The sequence below is a fragment of the Nymphalis io genome, chromosome 15, assembly GCF_905147045.1.
Source record: "Nymphalis io chromosome 15, ilAglIoxx1.1, whole genome shotgun sequence".
Lineage (NCBI taxonomy): Eukaryota > Metazoa > Arthropoda > Insecta > Lepidoptera > Nymphalidae > Nymphalis > Nymphalis io.
In genome coordinates this window covers 1,320,255-1,343,567 of record NC_065902.1, presented here as the reverse complement: position 1 = coordinate 1,343,567, position 23,313 = coordinate 1,320,255, and the positions used below count along the sequence as shown (strand labels likewise).

At 33.3% G+C, this 23,313-nt stretch overlaps 2 protein-coding genes across 4 annotated transcripts in view; one reads left to right on the top strand and one right to left on the bottom strand.

Moving 5' to 3' along the window:
• Window positions 1-9: 9 nt before the first annotated feature.
• Window positions 10-18,553, bottom strand: LOC126773915 (kinase suppressor of Ras 2). 2 transcript variants are annotated; one of them, XM_050495175.1, is made up of 18 exons: window positions 18,267-18,553; window positions 16,417-16,554; window positions 15,833-15,971; window positions 15,581-15,697; window positions 15,274-15,403; window positions 14,494-14,596; window positions 13,764-13,933; window positions 13,116-13,198; window positions 12,710-12,888; window positions 12,450-12,639; window positions 11,329-11,433; window positions 9,980-10,074; window positions 7,710-7,886; window positions 7,164-7,349; window positions 6,683-6,816; window positions 6,152-6,289; window positions 5,282-5,411; window positions 10-5,066 (listed from the first exon to the last, which is right to left on the bottom strand). In XM_050495175.1, the coding sequence occupies exons 1-18, from the start codon at window positions 18,429-18,431 to the stop codon at window positions 4,914-4,916; spliced, it is 2,532 nt and encodes an 843-aa protein (XP_050351132.1). In that variant the 5' UTR covers window positions 18,432-18,553; the 3' UTR covers window positions 10-4,913. The 2 variants fall into 2 exon arrangements, with proteins under 2 accessions (XP_050351132.1, XP_050351133.1); XM_050495176.1 differs by having other exon boundaries at window positions 12,710-12,807.
• A 167-nt stretch (window positions 18,554-18,720) lies between these two features.
• LOC126774059 (uncharacterized) overlaps window positions 18,721-23,313 on the top strand; it is a 70,800-nt gene continuing 66,207 nt past the window's right edge. Inside the window, exons 1-3 of one of the 2 annotated variants that reach the window (XM_050495399.1) lie at window positions 18,730-18,788; window positions 18,865-18,936; window positions 19,018-19,166. In XM_050495399.1, coding sequence (XP_050351356.1) covers window positions 18,888-18,936; window positions 19,018-19,166 — 198 coding nt within the window. In that variant the 5' untranslated portion in view covers window positions 18,730-18,788; window positions 18,865-18,887. Of the gene's footprint in view, window positions 18,937-19,017; window positions 19,167-23,313 lie in introns of both variants that reach the window. The other variant, XM_050495398.1, reaches the window with a different exon arrangement.

The window sequence follows — 23,313 nt, the reverse complement described above, 5'->3', positions numbered from 1 at the left end:
ACAGCCAAAAACAGTGATGAAGATTTATTTTGGCAAAGGCAACTAATCTAATTAATAGAAATCTCGATACATATTTAACTACAACTGTTATCCAAATCCATCTGTACAATGGTACAACTTTTTATATTGGCTTCAGATAACTAATTACAATAATTATGTCTTCCTTCAAGTAATTCATACTAAATTTTAAAATAAAAATTATTATTATTACAAAAAAATATGAATGCTTCAGAAAATATCAAGTCTTAAAACACACAATTAAAAGAACTACCTAATTTACTTTTTAATTTTGTAAGCCAATCAAAAGAGTTGCACCGTAATTCACGTCCAAATAAACATTAATAAGATACAATTGATCAAGCCACACCACATTCGCACTATATACAAAATACTGTGGCAGTAACTACAGAACCTCATTTATAACTAACTTTAGAATTAATAGGAGTTTACTGACCAGAATAAATTTCGTCTATTATATGCAATAAAATTATATAAACAATAAAAATAACAAAGTGAGCTGAAAAGGCTGTTTAATATTATTAATTTACACAATTTCATGTCAAAATAGTTAATTTTATTGGAAACTGTTAAAATAATCGTAGCATTTCAATGAAACTTTAAAAAGACAATTTGAGGACAAAACAAGCAAGTAAGAGTCAAATCAAATTCTATGTTGAGTTTTATAACAAAAAGAAAAGAATTATTCACAAACAACAAAGATTACAAAAACACTATACTGGTTTTCGATATTTTACCATGAAATCCAATATTGAATTATGAGATTGTTCTTACAGAATAACTTTAAAATAGAACTAAAAATGTATGGTCTCAATATGTACATAAGATGAAGTTAGTAAAATGCGATTTTTATTATACATGAGTGGCACATAAAATCCTTTATGGATTTCCAGTCAAAAATCAGTCTATAATGGACCTAACGACAAGCCTCTTTAGAAATTTACATAAATGGTAACACAGTGATACCAACCAGATACCATAGTCCTAAGTTACCTTAGAGCTCTTTAAATAATATAAATAAATTTAAGCATTAATTTGTAACTATTTATTAAGAAATAGCAACATTTTATAAAACCATAAACAAACATTAAAAATAACAAGCTCTGTCATAGGACCACACATCTAAGAAAATGTCACTATTTTGAAACATTGAAAGAACTACTCAAAGGAATGTTCTTTTATTTACATATTTTTTTATTACTATTATGTACATATATTACAACAGATATTTAAGTAATAACGGTCAGTCAATTTTGGTATTTCAAGGCATTATTTATAATGTAACATTTCAAAGCAAAAAAAAATAAAAAATGATAAAATCAAATTATACAAATCTATTTCGATTATCGTAGCTTAATTTTTTAAAAGGAATATAACAATTTTACAACATTTTAAATTACATATTTAATCTGTCTTATTAATTGGTGGTTTTTCAATTAAATAATATACAATGTAATTGGTATAATGAACAAATACATTAGTTATATGTATAAACAAATAGAGATATGTAGACTTCAAACTTTCGTGGAATTTTGGTAGTTTTCGAATAAATTATATTATTATGAATTTAATATAAGCTCCAAACCTTCTCCTCAAAAAGAGGTGCGGAGGCCTTTAGCCCAGCAGTGGGACATTCACAGGCTGTTACGGTATTACGAATTTAACGCATCCGAAAATTTATATATATATATAAATAAACAAACGAAATTCACGATTTTAGAAATTCAGATTTTAATAAAACAACCGGTGATCGTTTACAGATGAGACCAACTAAATTACAATTCGAAAGTCACCTCAATAAACGATTATTTTTTTTATTAATAATTGATTATTTATTAGAAATACCTTAACATTTTAATTACATACAATACTGATGCCATAATTACAACTTCGCTGTAAAATAAATATAATTAACTGTGAAGACTGAATACCTTTATAAAAGTATTTTTTGTTTTAATATTATTAGAATACAATTAAAAAAATGACTAATATTTACAAGTCACGGATACTACATCAAAACCAGTAACACTATACAATATTTACAGCTTTTTTTTTTAATAAACCGTCAACTTTCACGTTTAAATACGAAAATATAATCTATCGTTAAATCAAGAGATCAATACTTCATGGCTACCTTCACACTTGAGCTTTAAGATATACAATATTAAACGCGCTTTGTTATGTTATGACATTTCGGAAAAATAAATGAGGATATAGACACGAGTAATTTCTTTTTTTTTATTTGTTTATTATTTAAGACAAATCCAGAAGCAATATTTAATGCCATAGTTAACGGAGCCTTTTAAAATGTACTAATCTGTCTGTGTCAAAAAATAAAATATGTTTTTCAAATATAATTTGTATGCGAAAGTGTAGATAACTGTAATAATAATAATAAATAAATTATTATTGACTAATATACAAAGTTATGTTTATGCTGTTAATCTAATGGTCTACGTTTGATTATTGGGAACTGTTTCGAATTTATTTCAAATAAATTGTTATTATAAATATTTTTTGTATGAAACATATAAACTGCTGCTGTTAGTTCAAGAAGTTAAATTGTAAAAAAATATGCACTTTACAGAAGGACATTTAATTTTATTTTTCTCATCTTTTACAATCGGTTTTATCGGAAAATTTAAATAAATATATTAGGACGTTTTCAATGCAATAATATACATTTGTCTAATCTTTAAAACGTACCACCATATTTATTTTTCATAATGTGATAAGAATAACCGCTTGCATAAAGTTGAAAATAGAAGGATAAAACATCCCTCTTAAATAAATAAAAAAATGCAAAATCCTGTCTCAGTTTAATGCACCCCTACATAATGAAACGAAACCTATAAATTTCAAGTATCTACGTTTGTTTTGGTTGTGCGTTCATAATTAGTCAGGTCATTGACTTTTACATACATCGATTCATATAGTATTTTTTTTCTATTTAAAGCTATAAATTCAATTATAAAAAAAAAACATTACGATCATCAGCAGTTTAAAAATTGAATTAAATTTTAACATGCGATCTTTTGCACTTTGCAATTTTAATAACGATACTTCAAATCGGAGGTTTTAATGTTTTGAATATTTATAATATTTTCAATTAATTCGTTAATTTCGAATTACTTTAATTTTTAATATTGACAAACTTTATGGTTATGAAATAGACTGTAAAGCTGCCAAGTGTAGATGTAGTTTTATCTCGATATTATATAGTAGTTTTAAAGCGCATCAGTTATTTCACTATGTATCGAATACATAGTATTTAACAAAGTATAAATATATACATCCGCGTTAGTACGTCGCTTATCCGCAAATAAAATTAAAATATTATCGTTTAATTAGTCCCATTCACTAATTTAACTAGGAATTATAAAATCATTAACTTTTACACTCTGTCCATTTGTTTATTATAAGTAAAATTATTATTCCAGATTACATAGAAGTTAACTATGAAAAACGTAATAAAAAAAAATTAAAACTGCTTAATCTTATTTGTTACTTCTTACATATATATATTACAATATCGTATACATTTACGATATTGCAATTTTTTTTAAATAGGACAAATGGCATGCGTCTTGTCAAGTCTTAATATTTATTAAGACCATATTTAAACATACACTTCTATATAATTGTAACGTCATACGACAAACAAGTGGATACTTTATTTTTAAACTATTATTTGCTATAAAAAAAAACTCCAAAATTGAATTATAATTAACAAAACTGGAAATTTGTAGTTTTGTATTTAGTAATTATAAACACAAAGCATAGAGAACGCCAACAAAAAAAAATGTGTTCAACAGCAACAGCAAAAATTGATAGTTGACACTACATAACAATTAGTATCAATAATCGCATCGATAATAAAAACGTTACGTTGCCACATTCACTAGTTCCACCTGTAAAGCGAATAACGGCAAAAGCAAATGGACAGAGTATAATTACGAATGCAAGTAGTGTTACCCTGAGTCACCATAATCATGGCAACACTGATAGTCCCTCAATATATAACCGTAATTAATAAGAATTTAAAAAACTAGTTCATCAAATTACACGTGTGCTTTAATCTATATAAGGCAGTTGTTTTTATATAAATCGGTGCGATAATTATAAAGTTAAAATTACTTTCATCTAATAGAAATTTTATTTGCATTAAACACGACATCAAATTAATAATGATTCATTCTGCCTATCGAGATTTTTTTGATCATCTGATATAATTCACAACAGAGTATTTATATTTTTTTAAAATAAAGAAGAACAGATAATAAATAATATACAATAAAAAGATCGTTATAAAAAAAGTATAATTTTAAATTTCATCAATTTAAAGTTTTCTTAAATTAAACAAATCTTTTCTTAAATTTTTAACCGTTTTTTAAATCTCGACTCAGCTATAACTGATCTAAAGTTAATTGTTAATGTAAATGTTGCTGCTGTTAGAAATATTTTGTATTATATTATGTTATCATATTATTTAAAGTGACTTATTTATATGAAATTCGAACGAGACGGTTGTATGTTGTTAGAATGAGATAACAATATCGGCCTTATTCACTTTCGTAGTAATATTCATAGTATCGATAATTAGGACTTTTAATGAAATTGTATAATGCACAATTTAATATTTTATGTATGAGGTATTATTTTGAAAACGCTTTCGTAAAAACAATAATCACAAAACTCCGCATAATAGTCGAGGCGGAGTATTGGAGAGCGCTTCTCGTGTGGCTTCTCTTGTAAGTGTAAACTCTCGTTATGTCATCGGTATCTCGTAACAAAAAAAGAACGAGGCGGATGTATCATGTGTGAGCGAGAGGGCGCTATTTTAGTGGCAACAGATCCTTTTAAGGCCGCACGCACAGTGCGCCGACTAGCCTTTCTCAGAACACTGAGTCCGCAGAGCGCGACAGGTGTACTGGGTGCGAGGGAGAGCGCGCCAGTCGCTTCCTGGGGAGCTTTTCGAGCGTGGACAGTAAGTGCGGAAAGTCTGGCCGCTCGGTAGATCGGTATGACCAGCATAGCATTAGAATGTCCTGTAACAATAAACATTATTAGATCAACTGTAAACCTTATATTCACGTTTAATACTGTATGATGATGTAAATAATTATTTTACAAAAAAAAAAAACATACAAAACATTATTAAGTTTTTTTAAACTAATTCAAATAATAAATAATATTAACGCTCATATGAGCATATAAGTGTAACAATATTCACAAGTATATACATTTCACATAAAAAAAATACCTTAATGTCTCTGGACGCTTGCATATTGGCTAGCGATTGCTTCACGCCTTTGCCGACCTGCCAAATGATGGCCTCAGGCGGCTGTCCCTTAAACGGGTACTCTCCACACAGCAACTCGTACCATACGGTTCTAATAATGATTAAAAGATATATTATATAAGTTACAATATTTAAAAAAATATATACTAGTGAAAATTAGTTATTCTATAAGAACAAACTTCACGGAAAACTGTCGAAAAATGTAAGAAACTGTTACGTGACATTGACCCTTAGTACAGGGCAACCTAGTTTGGGTTCCTGTCTCCCACATATAACTGTATATATATATTAAAAAAAATGTAAATATTATTGTTTGTGGGAGAGAATAAATAAATTTATTATTATTGACCATAATAATTATAAGACTTCAAGAATATACGCATAAAATTGTATATCACCATAAAGCGGTTGTTAACATTTCACGGGTGAGTAATGAACTGAGTTCTTACGGAATAGCAATACTCTTTAAAATATAGTATAAAAGATGCAATCTAAGAAATTAATAAAAGTGATTCAAAAGTTTACATAACTTGCGATTACAAGTATGTAAACAGTTGTCTATCATTACGATCCTTTTAATAAAAAAAAGTTCCCGAGTTATTTAGTTATTTTATAAGTCGGTATAAATTTAGTTTTCAAAAGGTTATATAAATATGAAAGTGTTTTTGTGGGGGTCGGTATTCATTCGCGCGTATCGTATCGACCCGATATGAACAAAAATAAACAAAAAATGAAAACCATACAATGGCAATAGAACAAAGATAATCAAAGCAATGTCTGGCACAGTGCCAAACAGGTGTATCGGGCGGCTTGCGGTAGTGCGGCGCGTACCCGAAGGCGTAGACGTCGGTGGTCTTGGAGAAGGGCAGGTGCAGCGAGGCGTGCGGGCGCAGCGCGCGCACGAGCTCGGGCGCGAGGTAGCACAGCCAGCCCGGCGGGATGCCCAGGCTGTCGCCGCGCGCGCTGCGTCTGCGCACACACGCGCCACTTACGCTTTACTTTTTGCATCTCGATTTTTTACAAGTTTGTTTTTTATTTAGATTCATTTTATAGATTTATATTTATATTATTTGGCTTACCTAGGAGCTTAACTTTGAAAGTTTGTTTACACTTGGACAGTACTTAGAACGATTGGTCTTGGACCTGAACTCTTTCCGGTCGTTTCGGATTAGCCATCTCTTCTTATTAGAGTAAAGGAATAGAGATTGTACTTGTGTTTGAGTACTTACTTGTATTCTAAAATGTACACTGTTTGTGTATTGACTATTCAGCTTTTATTTAGTCGAAATATTATAAATAACAAAATTTAGTTTAATTACTGCTACATACTACAAGTATATGAAACAGTCAAATATAACTCACTTGTTGCCAAAGCATAATTTAGTAACGCTGAAGAGTCCAAAGTCGGTGATGACCACTTTCCCATTCTCGAGGAATATATTCTTCGTTTTCAGGTCCTTGTGAATGATGCCTCTAGCATGGAGATACCCCATACCCTGTAAAATAAATTACAACAGATGTAGTATATTAATAGCCTGCTATATTCGGAGATAGGGCAAAACTAATATCCTTTTAAGGAGGTTTGGTATTTCACCATATACATATAAGAAGTTTAGTGAAGTATGACAAAACCAATAAAAAAAAATTAAATGCACTACAATCACCAGAGAGGCAACATTTAATTTAATATTATTAAGAAAATACAAGATTGCCAACATTTAGAAAAAAACTATAACTAAAAACATATGGTTTAAAAACTCACTTGAAGACACTCTAGCTTCTGATGCGAGTACTTTCGAATAAATCTGACCCTGGAGGGTATACGGTTGGCGGTGAGGTGTACCTGTGAGATTTGCTGCGCTACGATGACGCTCTTGTTGGCGGTGAACTTGTCCTTCCGCAGGTGGATATGAGTGTAGAGCGTCATGCCCTTGCAGAGTGACGTCACGATTGCCAGTCGCGGCGGCTTCATACAGGCGCCCATGAACAACACTAAATTCTCATGACGGGTTTTACGGAACGTTGCCACCTGAAATATTACGTTTTTATTTAGCTTAAATAATCTTCATACATTGTTTATCGATATATTTTGTAGCCTAAATGTTTGAAGCTGTAGATTTTCAACTATATACACTCCTGATTGCATTATGTATACTAATTAAACAGTATGGTGAAAAATTTAAACTGTCTTAGGTACAACTAGGTGTTTTTTTTAAATAATTCTAGCTTCACAAAATTATAAAAAAAAAAACAAAACGAAATAGCTGAATTAATTGCATCAAGACAATTTTAGTCTAAATGATGAGTCAAATTTAACTTTTATTTAGTCGAGATATGAACGAATCCGCATGCTTTATATATGTGGATTATTTGGAACTGTCGCGCTGACCTCGTGCTTGAAGGTGTCGAGCGGCACGGAGTGGTCGCTGAGCGCGTTGACGTGCAGCAGCTTGACGGCCACGGCGCCGTGCCAGCTGCCGCGGTACACGGTGCCGAACCGGCCCGTGCCGATCTTCTCGAACAGCTTCAGCTCGTCGTACGGGATGTCCCACTCCTTCATCGTCAGCTGTGGACATGTGTCCATGTGCCATTATCGATTGGAGAATATTATTATTAGACCTGAAGCTGAGATAGGGTCACACCTATATAAACACTGGCAATATTAAAAATATTAGCTACTTCTTATTCCTTGCACATAGTCAAGGCGTCATTCGTAATTACTAAGTTTTTCAAGAAACAGAAACAGCAGTACAAACATTAGCGATAGAATTACGAGTATGCCACCAAAATACCTACTTCTTCGAATATTCGGCGATGATGTAAAAACGTAGACATATTCGAAAAAATAATCGATCACTGCTAGTTAAAAAACAAAACTTATTTTTTTCTGCATAAAACCTATTTCCACTTATCACTTTTGTCTTTGAATCTTTACAGTATTTTATAAACGAAAACAAACACAGTAATATTTTTACAAAAAGCTTGTGTTCGACGAACAACGAAATGCACGAACGTTCAATCCGTGAATGCAGTTATCAGTGGACAGAGGTCGACGGATGTAACGCTGACGATAAGCTCTGCGTCGACAAATTTGTAACTAAGGAATGCTGCAAACTTGTATAGTTGGCTATATTAAGTAATGCCTGACATTTGATACACGCTTGGTGAGATAAACAAAGGATGCTATAATGTATATACATATTATTGTATTCTATGGTGTTTGTTATATGTTATTATTATAATAAAAAAAAAATACAAAAAAAAAAATATCGACTTCCAAAATTTGCCTGAGGTTCAATTAAAAAATGTATATTAGTAATTATATAATGAGACCATCACTGAGATATACTGAATCCAACGCAAAAAGGAAAATCTAAAACTTTAAAAAAAAAAACCTATATACAATCACATACATATATATATATATATATAGTATAACTTTTTGACTTTATTTTTATATATAGTTTTTGATATATAGACAAAACTTATTTCAAAATATCATATTACAATTAAATTATAATTTATATAATAATAATTAAATAAAAATTAAAATATATTTATTTGCTAAATTAATTAAAACTATGTGACCAATAATATTAATAAAGTTTAACGTATACGAGAAGACATTGTTTTATCATTCGTATACATGTATGTCCGAAGTCTCGGTCGTCGAGAGATGTCATAAATAAATCCTTATCTATATATGTTTATAATTACTTGCAGAAATGAACTAGAGCTTTGTTCTCGTTTGAAACATAACAGAGCTTTCATGTCTCCAGATTTCATACGTATTTTAGTTAAGTTAATGATTTCTTGTAATACTTTGTGTCTGTAGTTATTCAATTGATTAAAGCAATTGATGATATTAGAATATATTTATGGAAATGTTGGATGTAACAATGTTGCACTTTAATACCAATTAATTTTTTTTATCTCAACAATAATTATTAGTACAGTAACAGCCTGTTAATGTCCCACTGCTGGGCTAAGGCCTCCTCTCGATTTTGAGGAGAAGGTTTGGAGCTTATTCCATCACGCTGCTCCAATGCGGGTTGGTAGAGTACACACGTGGCAGGATTTCAATGAAATTAGTCCTCGCGATGTTTTCCTCCACCGCCAAGCACGAGATGAATTATAAACACAAATTCAGCACATGAATAATCAGCGGTTGCCCGGGTTTGAACCTACGATCATCGGTTAAGATTCACGCGTTCTAACAACTAGGCCATCTCCGCTAATTATTAATAAATAAGTAATTCGACATGTTAGCTCATCCTTCATAATATTTAATTTGTGATTTTCGATGTATATTGTGATCGACTATCACGGGGGTTTTTAATGAATAAGAATCACTCACAAAGGCCCCTCAGTATACACAATTAAAATATGTAGACCCCGATTATGAAAAGTACAAATTTTCTAATCTGGATCTAATCTCCTGACCTCCGTTGTTCCCACCACCTACAATATGGGTACCTTCAAGTCTAGAGTGAATAGGCATCTTCTTGGCAAGCGCGCTCCACCTTAGACTGTATAATCACTTTCCATCAGGTGTGATAACAGTCAAGCGCTAGCTTATATATTTAAAAAAAAAAATCTAAGCCGTCCCCGTGGTTCGCAGCTACATGGCCCGGTAGGTGTGTCCGTGGCGGTACTCACGCTGTTCTGGCGCGGCCAGCGCGCGTCGTGCGCGGCGTCGTGCCGCCCGCTGTCAGTGGAGCCCGACCCGCTCAGCGACACGCGACCCGAGCCCTCTGCGCAACACTCGCTCTCAATCAATACACTCATGTAGTATATGTTACCATGTACATTGACCGAACATTTCATTTGTCACCATAATAATGTTTATTTTTATTATATTTCCTATTAATGCATAACGTGACTATAAATCCCGGGTCTGTGTGGGACAGTCCTCATATCAAGCTAAATTAATTAAATAAAATTGGTCCTCTGTTGTCCGAAAACTGAATATTGAAACAAAATTTAGAAAACGATTTAATTTTTTTTTATATAGAATAGGAAGGCGGACGAGCATATGGGCCACCTGATGGTAAGTGGTCACCAATGCCCATAGAAATTGGCATTGTAAGAAATGTTAACCATCGCTTACATCACCAATGCGCCACCAACTTTGGGAACTAAGATGTTATGTCCCTTGTGCCTGTAATTACACTGGCTCACTAACTCTTCAAATCGGAACACAACAATACCAAGTACTGTTGTTTTGCAGTAGAATATCTGATGAGTAGGTGGTACCTACCCAGCCAAGCTTGCACAAAGTCACCAGTCATGAAATATTGCAAACTTAATTATTACATATAAAAATTATAAACATATATTTTAAATCTATTATTATAATATAAATATAGGCCGAGCGACAAATGTACATACAGTACAGTAACAGCCTGTTAATGTCCCACTGCTGGGCTAAGGCCTCCTCTCCCTTTTGAGGAGAAGGTTTGGAGCTTATTCCACCACGCTGCTCCAATGCGGGTTGGTAGAATACACATGTGGCATAATTTCAATGAAATTAGACACGTGCAGGTTTCCTCACGATGTTTTCCTTCACCGTCAAGCACGAGATGAATTATAATCACAAATTAAGCACATGAAAATTCAGTGGTGCTTACCCGGGTTTGAACCCACGATCGTCAGTTAAGATTCACGCGTTCTAACTACTAGGCCATCTCGGCTTTTGTAAAAAAATGTACATAGATCCAGACAATTTTGTTTTTCAAATGAAAGTATACAATAAAAATCTTGCTTTTTTTTATGAACTTTCAATTATGTGTACTATTTTTTATTCTAAACAGATATTTCATGTTACCAGACCACAGTCGTGTATATGGACCATGAGATGGTAAGTGGTCACATTCGTCCATAGACATTGACACTCTAAGACATAAAGCAGCTCTTACACCGTCAATACAATACAATATTTACTAAGCATTTATTGTACTTTGACAGTAGTAAAATATAAATTAGAATAACGAGCGCATGCGCTGTACCGCTTTTGATGCTAGAAGTCAGCTCTTCTTTGTGTTCGACCATAGACCGCGCAGGCGACTGCACATGCGACGAGTGGTTCGGACTGGACACTGGCGGTTTTACCTCTGTAAACAAAAACATACGTTTATTAGTAAAATATAAAAAATAATGAATGGTACCACCCACTCATCAATTTTATACCGCGAAACAGCTGTACTTGGTATCGTTGTGTTCCGGTTTGAAGGGTGAGTGAACCAGTTTAATTAGAGGCACAAGGGACTTAACATCTTATTTTCCAAGGTTGGTGGCGCATTGGAGATGTAAGCGATAGTTAACATTTATTACAATGCCAATGTCTATGGGCGTTGGTGACCACCTACCACCAGGTGGCCCACTTGCTCGTCCACATATACTCAAAAAATAATAATATAAGAATTGGATTGGAAAATGTATTATATATAAATTATAATAATGAGGTTTGTTTTTTAAACTGTTTATTCTAAGCATTGTCAAATATAGTCAAACTATTATATTTATCATTCCAAAAAAAACGTCGTTAATTTTTTTGGAACAATTTCGAAACAGCTTAATTAATTTTAAGGTCCTTTCAGTCATATTCATGTTTATATTTAGGTAAATTCGTTACAGTTTCGAAAACAGTTTTCTTTTACAGTAAGAACAAAAATATTTGCGCACCGAGATTAGGCAATATATGCCTTACTATTAAAAAGGTATTTAATTATTTATTCATGTAAAATGTGTTGTGATTAATTTCAAACCATCTCATATAATTTATTGTAGGATTTTATGCGTAAAAACAGCTATATTATGTTATTATTTGTAGAAAAAATAGGTATTTCTTATATATTTCTAGGCGATAAAATATAATAACCGATATGCTGTTATTTGAGTAATATAGACTTAAATGAATTTGCAAGCAAAGCAAATCTCTAAATATTTTTATTTAGCTACAATAAGTGTAATAAAATTTAATAATTCACGCTTTATTTCACTCGTTATCACGACCAGCTATCTATAACATAAGAGACTAGAATGTCGGCACGCGCGTGATGCAGTATCACATGTGATTACAACCGATCTTAACATATGCCTGCGATTTAGTGCCAAAGTAGGTGGTCACCGGGAAAGTGGAACAGCTGCTTGGCGGCGTGCTGGTGCTGCTGGTGGTGCTGGTGGTGCGGGTGGTGCGCGTGGTGCGCGTTGTGCGGGGCGTGCGCGTGCGGCTGCGGCGTGGCGGGCGCGGCCAGCGCGGGCGACGACGGCGTGGAGCTGTTGCACGACGACGTGTTGGACGAGGAGTCGGGCCCGGCCTGCAACACACGGCGGTGAGCGCGGGCGGCGGCGGCGGCGGCGGCGGCGGCGGCGGCGCGCGGTACGTACGGCGTGGTGCGGCGCGGGCGGCGGGCGGCGGCGGTGCGGCGTGAGCGACGGCAGCAGCGCGGCGCGCGCGGCGCCGGCCGCCGGCAGGTACAGGCCGCCTGCGCACGCGCGACCTCGCGTCATTAGAGCGACTATACTCGACCCGCGGGACGCGGGGATTTTTTTTTGCACCCCTCTGACTAGTTTTTAAAACAGAGGTCGTCAAATATCAGAGGAACGCTCGGATTAAAGACATACATAGATAGGAACGATAGAAAGGAGAACTATAAAAAAAATAGAGAGGCCTAGATAATTTACATTTTATTATTACAATATAGGACTGAAATATCTATGTATTATTACTAAACAAATTTTGGACAAATTGATTTTTATACTGTATCATATAAGGCTAAGGTTTAAGCATTACCATCTTTATGAAATTTTTCTTTGAACGCCGTGACGAACTCGGGCGGTAAGCCGCACGACGGAGGAACTTTACTTTCACAATCTCTGCGGCAAAAAATAAAATTGACGGGATTAGTGTCACAAGCTACATTTCAGATTAAAATTTTGCGTTATTTATCTGTGAGTGTGACCTGTGACTTTTGCTCTCTGGCTTTTGTTGTACCTACCATGTACATAATTATACATTTAATTACTCATAAATAAAAAAATGAATTTTATTTTGTACTAAAAAATCTCCAAAAAAAAAACTAAATCTTAATTTGCAAAATTTGATAATTTATATAGTTAGAATTTCTACATCTAATAAGTAACCATGTGTGTATGTATCGTAATATTTCAATGGTGGAAGAGTAAAGGTAAAACAAACTTTAGATTTACATATTCATTGCTTTGCATAGCAATTTTTGTACGTACGTACAAGAAACAGTTTTTATCATAATACATACATATTTATTTATAATACAACACTATACACCATAGATAATTTAGAGTTAAACCAATAACGTCATGTCAATTCAAGGTCAAAATTGTTTATTTATTCTTTACTCATCCTGCCGTTAGAATCGACCATAGATCGGCACATTACACGAGAGGAAGGGAGCGATCTTACCGGTGACACTTGAACTTGCACTCCTTGCACTTGAGCCCAGATCCGAAGAGCATCTGCTTGTCACAGTAGTCGCAGGTGGCGATCATGTTGAAGTTCTTGGTGAAGCGGTGCGCGATATCGTGCGCCATGCAGCCGCTCACCGTCGGCGTGCGCGGCGAGCACGACGTGGCCTGCGGGTAACAAATAACAATTTACCAACAGCAATACTTGGTATTGTTGTTTTCCGGTTTGAAGGGTGAGTGAGCCAGTGTAATTACAGGCACAAGGGACATAACATCTTAGTTCCCAAGGTTGGTGGCACATTGGTGATGTAAGCGATGGTTAACATTTCTTACAATGCCAATTTCTAAGGATGTTGGTGACCACTTATCATCAGGTGGCCCATATGCTCGACCACCTTCCTATTCTATAAAAAAAACGTACATAGCTTACACTAATTATATTTCATATAAATATTTATGCATTATTGCTATCTTTATATGTTAAATTAACATTGAAAATATTTAAAAATCTCTATGTATATATAAGATCTTTATGATAATAGAATAATAGAAAGATGGTATGATATTCCATAAGCTGCATTAGGAACTTCCATTGATAATACATCACTAACAAGTTACAAATGACTCTTCTGATAGTTACTCATATACAACTTCATCCACATGACAGTGCTTGTGGAGTTTAGACAAGAATAACAAAGGTGCGTGAATTGCATACGTGTAGAGCTTACGTTAGTATTATAGTATCCGTGCGGGGGATCGGGGTCGGGGTCGCGCGGGGAGGCGGGCGGACTACCTTCTGCCGTACCAACTGCGGACGACTGGCTGTTGTCGCTGAAACACGAATAATAAATTTAAACCCCTTTAAAAAAATTAAAATATTTTATCAAATGAATAATTTAAAAATGTCTTAAGCATACTTTTCTGCAGCCTCAATGAATAGCCATTGATTAATTATCATAAATAGCGTAAGAACTCCAAGAATTGGTGTTAACTGCTAATATGCCACTTGAGATAAACAATACCAAGAATCAAGCAAAATATCATTAGGAAAATTGTGTGTCATATCCATTAAAATTTAAATAGATTAATATATCTCTTAGGAGATTAACACTTTGACGTTGTTGTTTTTTTAAAAATGGTTTCTTGAAGTAGGCACTAACACGTTTCTTTGCCTTTGGTGTATCTTTTTATCAGCACAGCGGTTTATGTTCCAGCATGTTTTTATTTCCAAACAGTATCTATCACAATCTAAATTTTTGGATTGCAATTTCTTTTTTTTGTTTTATCTACATCTTGTTTTGTGTCTGAGTACAATAAGTGTTGGTGCATATATGTATATCTACATGGAAAAAGTTTTTCATAACATTCACTTTGTGGATATCACGGTATTGCAGCACATCAACTTCTATATCTTTAGAGTTCAACTGATCACCATGACCATTGATAAGTATGCACAGATAGGACAACATCTGCCGGGCTTCACTAGTACTTTACAAATTAAAATTGACCTAAGATCTGAGGTATCTGGCTTGACAGAGAGCTGGGACTCGTGCGACCGGGATTTGGTGAGCGCAGCAGGAGCGGGCAGGTGGACATTCTGCTTACGTTTGTTTATTGGTGTTGTTGGAGATTTTCCACCTGAAAATTTTCAATTTTTATATATACAAGTTTGCTGTTGATATATACATAGCTCCGAAACAAATTTACAACTTCTTATTGACATATAGAATATTGCAAGATTTTGTAGAATATGCGATATAATTTAATATAAGTGAAATTGTATAATATATAGAAATAAAGATTTCAAAATATTACCTTTTTTATGGTTTGAATTACGTTCGTCCCTCGTACGAGGCGAACCGCGTCCGTGTCGCTCCCACGAATCCCAGTAAAGCGGCAGCTCTACCGCTCCGTCTCCACGAGCTAAAGCCTCTGAAATAACATTATTACTATTATTAGAGACAGTAAAATTTCGATATTCGTTGATAGAAATTTCTAACAAGCTACAAGTGTATGAGTACTTAAAAAATTAAAAATGGCAAAAGAATAAATACAAAATGTTACTACCAGTGTAACTCCTTAGCCTCTGCATTGCTCTGCACAGTCGCCGCACCTCCTCGTCCCTTGCTCCGCACAGCATCGCACGCAGCTCATGTTCCGTTCGTTCGCGCAGGGTTTCCAGTGATGACACTCGGGATAATACAGCCTAGAGAAAAATATATTATTTCAATTATTATAACACAAGAGTCCTAATTACAGTCAAATTACAAACATATAAAATATCTTTCTGATTTAATGTCTATCAACTATATGTAATAATGAGCAGTTGATATTTTACTTATATAAATACGAAAGTTTGCATATGGATTTGCGACTCAAGCAGGAACTCAAAATGATTAATTAGAATTATGATTAGACGCAAATCATGTTGTTGTACATAACATAGTGTATTTATTTTATTGTGTATTAACAAATCACATACCAAAAAGTAATTGAAGTTAAGTTTGCTGGCTAAAACTTGCTGTTAGCCAAATAAACAATACAATGTCTTAGCTGTTGTCAATTATTAATAGAATATATTTTTGAAATGACAAGCTAGATACATTCATTGTGAAATGATTGAAGGAAAATATTGGCATGTTTAAACTTACCTCTATAGCATCAATACTGAGCCCCACGACACGCAACCACTGCCTCAGGCTGGGGACATGTCCTAGTTCTCTCTGAATTTCTTCGACAAACTGAGCTTTTATGACAAGTTGCCTTGAAAAATGCTTTACAAGTTTACCCTGAAATGTAATGGAAAAAATTAAGTATACAGATACAAAACAATATTTATTAATTGTTGTATACAAAGTAAGGAAATCAAGATGTTAATTCAATTTAACAGCAAAAATAAATAAGTTTTAATATACATTATTGTTATTATAACTGTACAGCCATTATGCATGATTAAAAAAAACAATAATATATTTTGTCACTCTGTTTCTATTTAATATACCATAAATATCATAAAGCTGATATATAAATGTAAACAAAACTTGTATCCAAACAAATAAATTGATTTCAGACTTAAATGACTTTGAATACAGATTTATTATTGTAAACATTCAGTGAATGACTTGCAATAAGGCCAAGAATTTAATTGAATTCTTATAAACATGATTATGTCCTCATCAACACAACTACTGAGGTTTACAGAATTCCATAATATTATGTTTAGAACATCTAACACTTCAAACATTTGTTTGTGACTCTTAAGCCCTTAGTTTTATAAAAATAAATAGATATGGAGTCCTAAGTTGCAAAAAATAGCTTTAAATTAATTGTAAATAAAATGTGACATAGCGTGATACAAGTGTTTTAAATTTTTTCCATCATTTAAAAGACCTACAGTGTTGTATCTTTAACAATATATTCAAAGAGAGATAGTACAATATTATAGCTTGTAATATTATGATTTATACACTTCTAGTAAACAATACCTGAATATGAAAGATCTATAGGTTCTGTAAAATAAATGGATTTCAAAATTGAGTTACTAATTTTTTTAACATTTATTAATTGCTTATAAGGATTAAAATCCTATAAAAGGAGAACTTAGGATTTACATATATAGATATACTTAATGAGTATATATTTTTTTTGTGATTCTGATAATCATGTTTTGTTGAGTTTAAAGCAATTGTTTTCTGTTTTTTATTTTATTTTATAGAATAGCTAGGAAGACAAGTGTATGAGTCACCTGATGGTAAGTGGTCACCAATGCCCATAGACTTTGGCATTGTAAGAAATGTTAACAATCACTTTCATCGCCAATGACACCAACCATGGGAATAGCCATGATTGTCTTAAACTGGTTTAGTTCTGTATTCTCATCGCTCAGTCTGTCTAAACTCACTACCATATTAAATCAAGGAAGGTATTGTTAAATCTTATATAGAATTAATTATTTATATATGCATTCCAACTGAATTGAAAAATCCATTGTTTCCATTGAAACTAATGACTCTCATAAATAATATAAATGAACACTAGTATAACACAATCAAGGAATGTTCTTTATATTATGAACATTTAAAATTGTCTAATTGATCAACTTTCTAACAGTATATTTTGTTACATATGACAGCCTATTCATTTTAGTGCATGTTTAGATAATATAACTCAGTAAATACATTACAAATTATTAGAAAGGAATAAGCATACATTATTTTAGATATTTTATCGTAAAGCTTTTTTTAAATATTCTTTATAAAATATAAAATACAGTGCCAGTATAATATTAGAAGTCAATCGTTACAACATACTATAAAGAAAATAGGGCAGTGTAGCTCAAGGTAACAGGGTATGCGCGCGCTCACACTTTCTACAACGGCAATGAACTAATCACACCGCTCCTTGAGCCCAGAGGCCTTGAAGTTCAGGCCTGGCAAACTATTCAAGGGCACATCTTGTTTCCATAACACGTAACGTAAAGAAAAAACTACATCCGGCTTACCTCCAGGGTCCGAATTTCCTGCTGCGTCAGCTCTGCGCTGGTTGAGCATTGTGTCCTCAACCCCTCGAGCCTGTCCGCTGAAACGTCGATCATCGACTGAATCGTCTCTATCATCTGAATTGCATCACGGATTCTCTTTTTTTCGATCTCGTTCTCTGCATCCATTACAAATATCACAGCACTATACACGAGCCACTAATCACTACTTATAAGTAAAAAACTCTTTATTCATTATAAAAAATGAATATGAATATACAAAACATTGCAGGTGTTGTATTGCCGATACAGCGGCCATGTCCGAAGAAAATCTATATTCTTGTCTATGGCGATCCAATGTTACGAGTATAGACAAGCCTTTGACAGCTGTTATCGCGTTTTACGGTAGTTTTCAGGATTTTTAAAATGGCAACTGTGAACCGCGATTATGACATTTAAGTAGTCTATGACTTTTATCAATGGAGTGAAGACGTTTGTTGTGAGAGTTGTTTCCTATTATTTCGCCTTCCGTCGTTTTAATTCTATGTAATGTAAATAAACTAGTTAGAAAAAAATCTTTTATACTAAACGACTAGGTAGTGAGTGTGGATTTTTTTCTTAGAGTTTAGATGGAGAAATAGTAGGATGTTTCTCAAACGTATATTGGTGCCTCTGTTCTGCCTTGGAATACAAGGTAAATAAATTTGAATTAAATTGATATTAAATTTTACGCTGTTTCGTAATTTTATTATCCTATATTTTTTTTCTGCGATAGTTCTTCGAGTCCAAGGCGAAGAAGTGGAGATTCGGCAAGTAGCCGCAGACAAGGGAACGAACGTGACTATTCCTTGTGGCGGTCTGCTGAAACTACCAACTAACGTCCAGTGGGTCTACAGAGGAAACCGAACTCACCACGAAGTTTTGGTAAGTCATTCATAATTAAAATGATATATATATCATATAGAGATTTCTTTAATTTTTTTTTTCACAGTAAAACCTAGTTAAAGTTTTAAACACTCAAAGATGTTTAAAAATATTTAGTCTCGTCAACTCTCGCAACTGTCTTTTAATCACTTTAATTGGTCAACTTTTTATAACGATTCTAATTGACTACCAAATATGTTGCAAAGGTTATTTTTATCGTACACTTAAATCAGATATACAATAAATGCTATTGCGTATACACAAAAGATTAATAATTCATAGAATTATAATTTTTAAATTTAAAGAAATAAAAAACGAAATGACATAATAGTGTCCTTTAAAGCAAAAAGTACATTGCTGAATACTTTTTTTCTTAATTATTGAATGGACTAACATATATTTATATATATTTTTCATCACCTCGGAAATATGATTTGCCTCACATTACATACTGATGCATTGAAACAAAACACCTGTGAATACATCATTACGTATTTGAAAATTACATGTTTTTCGACGCAATTGGTAGGTAGTTAAAAAAAATTGAAAATATGTATGCATCCAAAAAAGTCTACCATGACGTAATTATCTTTATAATAATCGCCCGTTGTGAATGTTACCCATCAATTTATTATCTACATCGAAAAGAATAATAAGTTTAAAAATTTAAATATTAAAATGTTTCATAGGTTTCAGGATAAATACTCCATTGCGCTACTATTAAAATTTTAATACAGCACTTTTTATATTTATTTTACAAGTTAAAACGTAAAGTGCGTAAGATAAAAATAGCGAGGGCAGAAATTTCGCGCCAAATAAATTTTACAATAAAAAATAGCGAAAACTTCGTGTTAAGATCAATACACCAGAGTCCAATATAAATTATGCGTCCAGATTAAGAGATTAAATGCTCGTTTTCATCTAGGTTGGAATTATAACAAGGGTTAAATTGGGTTGATAAGGATTTTTACGTGAAGGAAACTTAGCGTTGACTAAGAATGTTTAAATTAATATGCAATGATATCATATATATCTATAGCATCAAGATAATAACGGTTAATGCTTAAATTTCTGGGAACCATATGTCTAGAGCCAGAGTAAAATCCTAGCGGTAATTTTCTGGTTGTTTTGCTAACTATTTTGCCCAATATAATACGAATTTCAGGATGAATACTTGATTTTTTAAGTAGATCAAATCTAAGTAAGTGGCTATATCGGCCAAAATAATTAAACCTCTTATGTACGTAGTCGATTTACTGTAACTCTAGAAGTCTGTAGTCCGGTAGTGTTATTTAAGCAAGGCTTTACATAAGGTTCAATGCTTTGCCAAGTGCCTCTACACTCGGACCCTACCTTACAGCGGAAATGATAACAATCGCCGTTTGGAACGTAGGATCGATCGAATGGAACCAGCTTTGTTCAGCTGAATTAACATTGTCTCGGTTTTAAATCGGGATCGCTTTTTAAATTGTCAAGTATCGATAACAATGCAAATATATATATAATAATAAATACTTCATATTTATTTTGAGTAATTTTTACATAGGCTCATGTTATTAAAATTTATCCTAAAAAACTAGATTTAGTTCCTAAAGTAATATAAATGTTTCTATGAAATTTAAAGTTATTTTTATTATTATTTAATGTATGTTACTGTTTTACAATAAAATAGATTGTTAGTATATAATCTGCTAAGCGAAATATCACTCACCAATTGGTGGTAAAGCTTTGTGCAAGCTCGTCTGGGTAGGTACCACCCACTCATCAGATATTCTACCGCAAAACAGCAGTACTCGTTATTGTTGTGTTCCGGTTTGAAGGGTGAGTGAGCCAGTGTAATTACAGGCTCAAGGGACATAAAATCTTAGTTCCCAAGGTTGGTGGCGCATTGGCCATGTAAGCGATGGTTGACATTTCTTACAATGCCAATGTCTAAGGGCTTTTGGTGATCACTTACCATCAGGTGGCCCATATGCTCGTCCGCCTTCCTATTCTATATAAAAAAAAAACCACGAAATCTTCTTAACTATCCACCCAAATGACTTTTTTCACAGTTACTCCTTTCCGGAATCTCACTAAGAACAGATTTTACGCAAATCCTGTCCAAAATACATCTCTTATCTACCCGTGCGAAGCCGGGACGATTTACTCGTATCTAATATAGTGTCTGTTCTAGAAGGTTGACGGAGTACTGAATAAATTAATATGATAAATATAAGATATATTATAAAACAATGTCGCAGGATTATGGTCGAAGCCTTAATATTATAATGTCACTAGTGAAATTGTAATATTCCTGCTGTTACTATAAACCTTTGACAGTGAAATATAGGCAAACTGATCCCCGTGCCTTCGTCAAATACATTTTTCTCGTAAATGCCGTAATTTATACGTCTATTTCTCATTTATGTTTCAGGCTAGCTATATGCTTACATTATGACCGTTAATAGGTTTAGTCTTGATAAGATAGAAAACAAACTAACAGTTATTTTCGTAATTATAACAGTCTGATTATTCATTGTTAAAATATCTAGTAAAACAATCCCTTAATATTACACATATGATACTATTTCGTATGTAGATATTCATACATTGTTTAATAGTCAAAGTACCATTTTTAGTTTGTTTCAGTTCAAAAATGATCTTAACAAAATAAATTAACTTCCGTGCTTCATATAAACGTCTGCCTGACTGTCGTAAAATATAGTGACTAATATTGCGGACACAAACCCGAGCACGCACCACATTAATGTGTTAAGAAATACATTCTGTGTATAATATGCATATATGTATGTCTCGAATTTCTGAAACCCCCTCAAAAGAAAGCCGGCCCAACCTATTGCTATTTAAACACACTGTGTCCGAATAAATTAAATACTGATCAAATAATAATAATTATATCCTGGCATATTAGTCACCAAACTAAGCAGAGCTTGTACTATGGACACTAGACTACTAATATGCTACATATACTACATTTCTTTTGTAAATACATACTTATATAGATAATTACACCCAAACTCAGGATAAACAGACATTTTCATGCACACAAATGTCTGTCCTGAGTGGGAATCGAACCCACTACCTTCGGCGTGAAAAACAAGTGTCTACCAACCACGCCAACCGGCTCGTCAATGATAGCACATAGCCCCACATACGTTTATATTATTTAGAATCGAACGAAACCAATCGCAACGAGTTTAATTATGTCGTTGATTGAAGGATAATTAATAACAATTCAACGTAATACCCTCGATGCAAAACTCATTGTTCATTAAAAGTTTTATCTTGTTACAGTAGTCACCCTTCCGAAGTTTCCGCGACAATTAAACGGGAAATTCATAAGATTTTACGATTCTAACTTGATTTTGAAAACTTCACCCGCGAAGACTTGCGACTAAAATTTCGGAGATTTAAAATTTCGTCGACATTCACGGCCTTACTTATAAAAGTTGTATAGCAACTGTTTAGTTAAATACTGATTTCTCTCTTTTTGTCATTAAGAAAGAAGAAGACAAATCGTTCTTTAACTAATCACCATATAACGTTTATAGGTAAGGCAAGGCTTATAGATAACATAATATAATATGTATTATATAACAAAATATAATATTTTTTTAATTACAAAGCTAATATGTAAACGACACTACATCATATTATATGCGGATCTTACAGAGACATATAACGCGGCAATTGCTCAATTTCCTCTATTTCCGTCGTATAAGTATCGCTATAATTATTATGTTATGTACATATCAGCTACACGCCCTGATATCGTACGGGTAAAATATGAATATTATTCCGTGTGAATTTTTTTTTAATCAATGTAGTATTCAATGTGCTTACAACATACGCGATCAGCGTATGTTTTCACCCGTTTATTTAAATATCTGTTAATATTTTTACAAAAACCGGTTCGAATTGCAAAATTTAAATATGTTAATCATTTTTTGATTGATTCGAATGAATACATTGTGACAACTAAACTACAATTGTTGCTATTTGTTCCCTTTTTTTAGTAAGTTTTCTATTAAAAATGTAGGTATATTATTATCGCTGTATTTTCTTTATATTTTGGCAGCGTCCGCTTTAAAAGCACCCGGACCAACAATTTTCTTTCCGACCACGTCAGCATATTAAGTTATAT

Bases quoted from the DNA above. Each gene is read 5' to 3' on its own strand.
- LOC126773915 (XM_050495175.1), bottom strand. From the start codon at position 18,431: ATGGATGCAGAGAACGAGATCGAAAAAAAGAGAATCCGTGATGCAATT. The intron at 7,887-9,979 runs GTGAGTACCGCC...ACATGTCCACAG, and splicing joins GCTGGCCGCGCCAGAACAGC to CTGACGATGAAGGAGTGGGA. The intron at 5,067-5,281 runs GTATTTTTTTTA...TTATTGTTACAG, and splicing joins AAGCGTCCAGAGACATTAAG to GACATTCTAATGCTATGCTG.